The 9,653-nt window shown below is 42.4% G+C and overlaps 1 protein-coding gene across 3 annotated transcripts; it reads right to left on the bottom strand.

Annotated features, from left to right (window-relative positions):
- Positions 1-2,443: 2,443 nt before the first annotated feature.
- scdb (stearoyl-CoA desaturase b) lies at positions 2,444-9,534 on the bottom strand. Of its 3 annotated transcripts, none has more exons than XM_071533385.1 (6): positions 9,400-9,534; positions 8,900-9,160; positions 7,876-8,006; positions 7,268-7,473; positions 5,702-5,934; positions 2,444-4,414 (listed from the first exon to the last, which is right to left on the bottom strand). In XM_071533385.1, exons 2-6 carry the CDS (start codon positions 9,132-9,134, stop codon positions 4,215-4,217), a joined length of 1,005 nt encoding a protein of 334 aa, XP_071389486.1. In that variant the 5' UTR covers positions 9,135-9,160; positions 9,400-9,534; the 3' UTR covers positions 2,444-4,214. The 3 variants fall into 3 exon arrangements, with proteins under 3 accessions (XP_071389486.1, XP_071389488.1, XP_071389487.1); XM_071533387.1 differs by lacking the exon at positions 9,400-9,534 and adding an exon at positions 9,377-9,387; XM_071533386.1 differs by lacking the exon at positions 9,400-9,534 and adding an exon at positions 9,285-9,348.
- Positions 9,535-9,653: the final 119 nt, after the last annotated feature.

Here is a 9,653-nt window from a genome sequence, read left to right as displayed (position 1 = left end):
AATAATGAGTTTATAGGGGCCTTAACATACGTTAGGGTCGTTTTTTATTTTGTATCGTATCATTATAATAGGCCTATTCCGATACTGTTGTTTTCTTGTGATATTTGTATAATATCCTTCTAAAATCTAGTATGGATAATTATTGTAAGGGTTGCTTGTGCTTTTCGAAATTGTTGTTTAAAAGATTCCTCACCCAGCGCGCACATCCAATACAGACTATCCCCCCAACAGAAAATAAAAGGCAGGGATTGGAGCAGACTAAAGGCCGAGCCATTGATCAGATCGGGTATTTGCATCACTAATCCAGACGGTCCCTACCTAACTTTGGGTAAAGGGTTATTCCCTAATAACCCCGTCTGACCCTTAGGTCCCTTTCCTTTGGCAATCTTCTTGTGTGCAAATTAGGATTAGAGAGAAGTGATTTGGGGGCTTCTGAGGGAAGTTTTTGGATTAAGATTTCAAGAGGAATGACGGGTAAACTAAAACAAAAAGAAAATAGGCTACATATCGTGTTGTGTTAGCTTTTTCAATAAACGAAAGTAGTTTAGTAAGATTCCGTCACAGAAATGTATAAATCACCCCTACGCGCGCGCGCGCACACACACATACACACACACACTCCTTTATTGCTGCATACAAGGAGTTCTGCAAGTCAGTTTTCTGAGTGAAGAGCAGCACAGACTCGAGAAACTAAACCAAAAACCTCAGCAAACAAAGTTCCACAGAAATGTGTGCAAAAATAGCGGGGCTTCTATATAGCCCATATTTCTAGTGACATAGGCCTATACCATTGCTTCGCCGACCTACCCGCCTCCCGCACGCACACACACACACACACACATTGCACCTCCACCGTTACCGAGAGCATATGTAGGACATTCAAAACTTATGGAAATGTTTATGTGCGCATTACAAACGTGGGTGTGGTCGAGCATGATCCATATGCCAATGTGATAAATTGAAATCACATTTTCCTGAATAACACCAGACTACTGGACAGCATCACACCACCCTACATATTTAACAAATCATTTTATGTTGCGCAAGTACTCTGCAGTTTGACAGTGCCTGGTTAAAAGTGGTGGTGTGACCACACTGAAGTGTCTGGGCTAAAACTGGCAGTGTGACCACACTGATGTGTTACATGCCGTGGAGAGGATGGTCTGACAGTCAGCAGCCAATGGAGAGAGGGCTGATGTCACTGCTGGGGCAGCAGAGATCAGCAGCTCCCAGACAGCAGTGGGACCACTGCATCTGGACTGGACTCAGACTGGCTACTGCACTCTGTCCTGTAGCGCAACAGCTTGGCAAGGACTACATCTGACAAAACTGACCATTGCAACATCCAAATCACTTTTTTTGTACTTTTACCAATTTTACCAAAACAACAAGAACAAGGGATATATCACATACAGTAGTGCTTTTTCTCTAACTTGCCATGAAGATACTCTCCAGCAGATGGAGCAAGTGCACAGATCCTTAAACACGTTGCCTGTAAGGCTGAGAGTATTGATGACTGGATATCAATACTAACATGCTACTTCATTGATCCCAGTAAGGAAATTCTATTTTTGCCTGCCCCTCCTCCAAGCAGGTCAGAGGTCAGGATCAGATACACAGCAGCGCCTCTGGAGCTGGTAGGGATTCAGTGATTTGCTCAAGGACACTTCAGCAGGACAGAGGCTTGCTGACAGGGGAGGGGGGGGTTTAAACTCATCCAGGTGAAGGATGGTGTGTCTAACCACTAGGCCAGCCTGCTGCCCCCATCATGGAAACAGACTTAAATGCTTGATCATGATGATATTATCGAACATAAAGAGTTACGAAAGACCATTTTCTGACCAGTTAAGTACTACAGGAGTGGACACATAAAGCTGCAGCATTTTATCTACAGAGAGCCATCCTCACTCAGTTGAGTCCCAATCCTGGAGAGCAGACGGCTCACGTGTTAAAACAATGCCTGGAAGTATTTTAAATATGCATGGTGGTAGCACATGTATAAGTTGTCTTACAACATTGTGCAATGTGTGTGATAAGCGAGCCGAGCATGACCAGCAGAAGATGATCCCCATCAGCGTGGCATGCAGACGCAAGAAAGCATCATTAACAAGTACAAGACGTCCAAAAACAGGATTCCTTGAAAGGAGAGGGAGACGTTAGAGATGCTATCCACTCCATATGTAAATGACTCCAGGAGCAAGATAAAAACATGAGGAGGATCATACTTCCAAAAATCAGAAACTTGTTGACTGTTGTTAATGTCGTTTTGGGATGATTTTGGAATATATTTGTCGCTGTATATGGTTTGTCAACATAGGTTTCTGTGCTTATGTGTTCAGTTTTTGTTTTTTTTTGTTGCTGTAAAATAATACCAACTATTCATGAATAACACAAGCTATGCCACTGTCACCAAGCCACTGACGAACACAGACTGTTACAGAAATAGTACGACAGTCCATTTTTTTTTAATTCAGTTTAGGAATAGGGAGTATTACAGAATTCCAACAAAAATGACAGCAAAACATACTTTCCCACAAGTAGAAAATTTGGTTTATTTACGGTACATACAGTGGGCAAAAAACATTCCTTGAAAAAATGTGCCAGTTTTTAAGGCATTCAAACTTCAAGAAGTTAACACTGTAAAAAATAATTGCACTGAAAAAGAGCAAGTGTGACAAATATTACAACAATGTCATTAATGAGATAATAACAAGTTTGGATCTTGTTTTAGAACAAAATATCTGTTTACTTATGCAAAAGTCGATTCATCATTACCCATCAGATTTTTTTTTAGGATTCATTGAGTGGTCCCTTTCATTCATTATAAATTATATAAGGGATTTCAGTTTTTTTTGTGTTTCTTACAAATAGTAGAGACAGTCACAACACAATCGTGATTGGACAGCAATTTTAAGCCCTAATTAATTTCCAGAAGTTGCACTTGTCTGCTTTTAGACAGGTGTGCCTTGATGTGCAACTGGAAAGTACATTACCCTCATAAGGCATTTGGGCAAGAGTCCTGATGAATGTTTCAATAATATGAGACGACACATACGGTAAAATACACCTGCTATACATGCCTCATTGGCCTTGTCTGAGGGAGAAAGAGACCAGAGACAGTCGTGCCTGCCTCATTTTCAACTGCAATAAGAATACAAAATAAAAGCAAACGACTCTCTCTCTTTCGCAATCAAGAGTGAGAAGTCTGTTTCTATGTTTCAGTGCAGAGGTGTCTCAGTGAAGGGGGTGAACAGCCACAGCTTCAGGTGTTAAACTGAAGTCACAGGCGCCTTCACCACTCAACCAGAGGTATACACTGTGTTATACACAAATCCTAAGATCCAGAGAACTTCATTCTCTAAGAAGACTTTCTTTAAGAGCACCTTGGACAGGAGACGACTGGTATGTAATTATCACAAAGTATAACGCAGCTGAACTGCACTCACCCAGTTTTGCTCTGGTATGATAAAGGGGGCAGTTCCACAGTACGTTGACTGTCTGGGTGTTGGCCTTAAACACAGCAGCTTATGATTTAGTAAGACTACTGGCTTACTATAAAATAAAGAAAACTTGAACCAAAAAAAACTGAACAAATATCAAGATTCAACTCCACCCCTATGGAATGAAGCAAAGCACTACTGATCCTGACAAGTTAGAGCAAAAAGCCCTAATTGAACAGACACATGATTAAATCTTGCCTGTAAAGAAACCTCACCTTTAAAAAAGGTTTTCACAAAAGATTTCAAAGTGCCACAGAGTATTAATAAATAGCACATGAATAAATAAGAGGTTAATATTCTCTAATCACTGCTTTGACACACAGCTCACAGACTTGTTTGGTTGGCATACTGTTGGCTAATAGGCCATTTAAATCCCAATCTGCCTTTCTCATTCTCCTAGTGCCTGTCTGATATTATAATGAAAAAGCTGTGCTTGCATGCCTAGCCAAGTCACTGGCTGTGGCTAATAGTCTGAGAAGACTTTTCAAAACACAAAAAAACAAAAACCACACAATTTATGGAAAGGTCTAGGACCGTTTAAAGCCAATATTAGTCTCAAGAATAGGTTTAACTCATGAACAGAAGCAGAGATAAGACCCATGGCAACCACCACTCCACCACTACTGCCCCATCGAAATGCTGCTGTAACTGTTGCTACGGTCTTTCTTGGTTTGACAAGCTGGTATCTATTACAGAGTCTGTCACTTGTGCAACTCAGCCACTTTTGTTGCTGCTGTCACCTGTTCGCTGCACCCGAGCGTTGATCGTTTCCTTTGATACGCTCTTGCAGTCCTTGGCCAAACCCAGGAAGCACATGAGGTCTATGAAGGCAGTGGTGAGGTTCAGCTTGCAGCCAAACTCACTGGTGGCATAGTCAAAGGGGAAGGTGTGGTGGTAGTTGTGGAAGCCCTCTCCTGGAAATCAAGAAGAGAGACAGGTATTTGTTATGCTAAATGTTGACAAGATCACAGACATAATGTGAAATAGGAGGAGAATATGCACCGATTAGCAAGTAAGTTCATAAGCATCAATTCAAAATAATAGTCGTGGGCACAGATGCAATACACCAATATCTGTTGAGGCTAACAATCATATGGTAATTAAATGTATCATTTGCAACTGCTTCACGCTCATTTTGCATGTTGGATATCCTGACAGCATGTAACTGATCATTTTGTACTGAGGCTGTGTTCAGACAGCAGGCAAATCCAGTTTGTTCAAATCTGATCTTTAAGGCCAACTGTCCACACTGTAATTTACAAATAACCAGATCAAATTTGTGCATTTAGACTGTCTAATCATTAGCTGTCATTATGGCACTGTTTGTCATAGTAACAACACAAATGTGAACATGGAAGAATTGCCGTGACCTTGCCAATTAAAATAGAACTTGAAATAGGTGGGACTTGAGAAGGTGGAAAATTGTTTCCAATACAATTTCTTGCTGTTCTCCCTCAGGGAAGTGAATATTTTGGTCCAACAAAAGAGCTATCTTTTTTTTTGTGAGATTTATCAGCTGTTGAAGAGAGGGAGTTTTGGACAAAGGAGAGTGTTATGTGAAAAAGCCTGGTGAAATTATTTTACTGTGAGAACAAAGGAACAAAGTTATACTTATACTGGAGTTGAAGAAAGATTTAATCTTTTTATCAGTTAGTCTTTAGAAAGAATCAGCAGACTGATGACTATTTTGCCTAATACTTATTATACAACCATGTGCAGATGGTTCAATCAAGCACTGGCCTATCTGCAAATGAAGCTGTATATCTATATATGCAAACCACTATATATGATATTAGAGAGATACAACTAATATATAGAAAAACCATCTCAGTGCCCGGCTCTACAAAATGAGTAAATAAACTGCTACAAAGCTGACCACCTCTCTGTTTCCATACTAAAACAGGGATATCCTGGACAAAATAAACATTAGCCACTGGATTAGCAAGTTCCGCCCACCATGAATGCCAGACTGCATCAGCTTTAAGAGAGCCCCCATTGTGGTAAACTGGGCATGACAAGCATTCAGCAAGTAATGAAAATGTCATTCAAATTTGCCAAAAGCACAAAAAGACACCAAATTACATGCTGCAGTAATCATAACATGAGCAGATTAGGTAAAATTAATGGGACAGATTTTTATTATTGCAAAAACAACTTAGAAAAAAGGATTCCCATAGCCAGTGGATCCGTTCCTTACTTACCTACAGCGCTGAATGCAACGAATGGGTTTTCCCTAGGGTTGATGGTCTTGTCATAAGGCCTGTTGCCCCACATGTGTGCAGCGCTGTTGACCAGCCAGGTGGCATTGAGCACCAGAGTGTATCTCAGCAGTCCAGGGAGGAAGTAACCCACAGACAGGGATTCGCCCCACAGGTACCAGGGCACCAACATGGGCACCAGGAAGCACAGGATCATCACGGACATCTTGTAGTGCCTGAGATGAGAGACGACAATTAGAATTTATCAAACTATGGTCAGGTGAGAACGTCTGGATCTGTCAGGGGCTGGATCTGCAAATTCAGACTTTTAACTACATATGATATAAATATTGTTCATCGTGGCCGTTTAAGAAGAGGAATCAGGAATCTGATTTTCTCCAAAAATGAAGAAGTTGTATCTGTGTCACAAAAGAAATCAGTGCCTGTATAAATCCCATAAGCAAGAGAGTCAACACCATTTACTCCCTGGGCATGAAAAAGCAGGTTTGTATCAAATGTGTTTGATTTACAGAACTGGCACTTGACTGATTGGACAAAAAACAAATCCCAAAGGCCACAAATTTAATCCCACACCATTAACTGAGTGAGTGGGCAATTATAAACATGTTAATATATCTCCAAACACTTTGCACTTCAATACATTGACAGGACCTTCTGATGGGGTCGCTCTAGTGGATGTTAATCCTCTTTCCCTGAGAGCAGCAATGCAAATCTGGGCCTGCTTCCAGAGTAGACCAGTTGACAAATGGCCAGTCGCTGCACGCTGTGAAGGCATGGTGTGACTTGGTCCCTGGCACAAATGGCATCCCTATCAGTGGATCTGCCCCTAAGTGTTTGCATGGCCCCCTGACCCAGACTACAACTTCCTGTACAGCTTGGGCCAGAGGGGAAGTGACTTTCAACCACAAGACATGTGCACACACACAGCTGTGGAACAATAAGTGAGGCAGTAGAATATATACGAAGAGGAGGAGTCGTCATTCCTTCACTCACGCACTTGTTCATGGATACACGCACAAAGTGTTGGTAATTCAGTTGTGCATTTTTTCTAGCCTGCAGTAAATGTATCTATCTTTTGCAGAATACAGCAGTTGATAACACAGTGGACTTCAGTCACGACTCTGACCACAGCACCACTGCCTCCCTAGGGGTGAAAACACGAGGCTGCATTTGCATCACAAAAATCAGTCACACGAAGTCTATCTGTTGATCTACATTCTTTTCATTTTTTCTAGTTCAAGAATGCTGGAATTTATTGATCAGATTTCCGAGCTGTTGTGCGGCCTAATTCAATAACACATCTGTCATGGGAGGAGCCCTGATAGTTCTGATACCAATACCCTACTATTTCCCTTAAGCATCTGGGTAGGCTTATCTGAGGCTGCATAGGGAACCTTAAAAGTTCACTAAGTTCATTATGTAGGGCCAATGGAAGCTCAGTATTTGTTCAGTCCAAATCTTCAAAATCTGAGCACCTTTCACAGACACACATTAAGAACAACAGCAATAAAACAGTGAATCACACTATAGGTTCTCTGGTTTACTTACCGTCTCTGGAACATGACCACTTTGTCTGCCTTCAGGTCCGTCAGCTCCAGTTTGCGACCCTTTTCGATGACGTCAGGATGCTTGCGAACCAGCAGCCAACCAATGTGGGCAAAGAAAAACCCCCGCAAGGCATTGTGGGGGTCTGCATCCGTCTCAGAGTACTTGTGGTGCACGCGGTGGTCCCTAGCCCACTCATAGATGTCGTTCTGCGCAAAGAGAGATAGAAAGTAAGAGACAGAGAGAGAGAAGCGGTTACATGTGGCGATCATCGACATGCATGCCTTAGACATGCAACACAAGTTTCAGATCACCAGATTAAGGGAAGGGATCATCCGCAAACAAAAGAATAAATGCACATCACCCAGATTAAATAATTTTACTGAAATAATACGCAATCATATGCATGCCACGTGTTACTAGCACTGTTGCAATATTTGAGATCAGTCATAAACATAATTCCCACTTTATTTCTGAAATGCCAAGTAAATACTAGTATATGTGGTAAGTATTAAGGACAAGAACAGAATAAATGCTTTGGCAGTATAAAATGGGAATACGTGATTTCCCATTTCCCACTGATAGCTCCATTTGTTTTTTCTTATTTTTACCTGAAAGGCCATAGAGTTGGCGAGAGCGAGGAAGACTCGCAGGGGAAAGGAAGCCTTGTAGGATCTGTGGCTCCATAGTCTGTGTGCACCAGCAGTCACACCAAGAGCGCTGATGAGGAAGCACACTGCAGCTAGAAGAGAGAGATGGAGGGGGGGGGGATACAGATACCTTCAGGGAAACTGTTACCACCACACTATGATACATTTTACAGCCATGACAGAAGAGTCACAGGGACATCATGTTCTTTCCATTCTCCAAGCCTCTCTACCCCTGGGGGAGTTGTTTATGTTGAGATGGGACAGTGGGTGCGTGCGGGTCGGCCCTCTCACATTTGTTGTTCTAAAACTGCTGAATGTGTTTCTATGTGAAGCCAGACAAGGCTACCAAGGATTTGAGAACCGGGGGCCTGTAACTAGCAAAGAACATTCTGTTGCGGTGCCATGCAGCTCACAATGGGACGCCTATTGCAATGGTGATTGTGCTTTGTCTTCCCCAGTGAAATAATATGCAGTTCAGCATTGCAAAGAGAGGGGAAAATTATGCAAGTGCCAGAGTGGAAACAAAGTTGAGACTGTTCAGTAATTCAAGTCATGCCTCTACACAGTCTACCTATAGGGTACACATTTTAATTATTCTGTTACCAGTTTGGACACTGCCACAAAAATGCAGATGTTTCTAATTTAGGATAAAACAGGAATGTGAATGGCAACACATTCCAAACAGTTTACAGCCAACTACAGGTTTGAGCTCTGGAAGGTGGGCTAAAATAGATGCTTATAGGCAGATGTTTACGGTGAACAACAGTTTTAGGCCGACCCCAAATTAATGACTCATAGGCCTATTCAACACTAGTCTGAGCTATTCACGAAGACAGTGTAACGCCAGGCTGTACCCACTTTGCAATGAACACACTGGATCAGCACATTCTGTTCTCTAGCTGGGCTCCAGGCTTGCAGGGAGTGACAGAGAGGGGAAAAACCGACAAAATGCTGCAAAGACTAACTGTGTGCTGTAAATACTTACTCCAGGCAAGGGTTAAAACCGACGCGGAAGGAATGAGTATCAGTCCATAAAGCGATCCGATATGTAAAAACGACATCAGTATGATGTTTCTCCACACCAGCCTCCTCGGCGGCTTTGGACCCTCTTTTTCTCTATAAGTGTCATCAAAAACATCTTCAACCGTCGATGTTTCTGACATGGCATCTCCGTTCTGTTGCTTGCTAGAGTGATGATTCCTGGTCTCGGTTTCAGTCATTTTTTTTTTTTTTGTGCGAGGGGATTCTGTAATGCGTAGCCAGAGAGAAAGAGAGAGAGATGTTGCTCAGTTAAAATGTGCGTGCACAGCTCAGTCCCACTAGGTTAAAAAAAACTACACAATATGCAATGCAAGCTCTTTCACACATACACACAGCAGGATGCAGAAATATAGGGGAGGGTGCAAGCGGCAGCTGTTCAAAATGTACACTGAAGTCCCATCTGATATAAATGGCTGCTCACCCAGGCTGTGCCTACCTACTCACCGTGTATGATGTGCTCTTCAACCACTTTTCCTGATGAGGAAGTTGCCAACGCTGTAGCGGCCCCGGACACCGTGCGATAACAATGATGCGTAATGCAACGCTGGTGATGTTGATCCCGGTTACCAAAGCCTCTTATTCCCTATTCCGACGTCGTTTTAAAGCAATTGGTCGAGGGGAAATTGATGCCACTAGCCCCACATGTCTCATTGGCTGCCTGCTTATCTGATGTTCACGTTTTACCACCCTGCGTGAGA

The sequence above is a fragment of the Centroberyx affinis genome, unplaced genomic scaffold (genome assembly GCF_046629955.1).
Source record: "Centroberyx affinis isolate AG114_WGS23_722 - 3 ecotype Tasmania unplaced genomic scaffold, CSIRO-AGI_Caff_v1 ptg002363l_1, whole genome shotgun sequence".
NCBI classification, from domain to species: domain Eukaryota; kingdom Metazoa; phylum Chordata; class Actinopteri; order Beryciformes; family Berycidae; genus Centroberyx; species Centroberyx affinis.
This window is presented reverse-complemented; position numbering and strand designations above follow the sequence as displayed.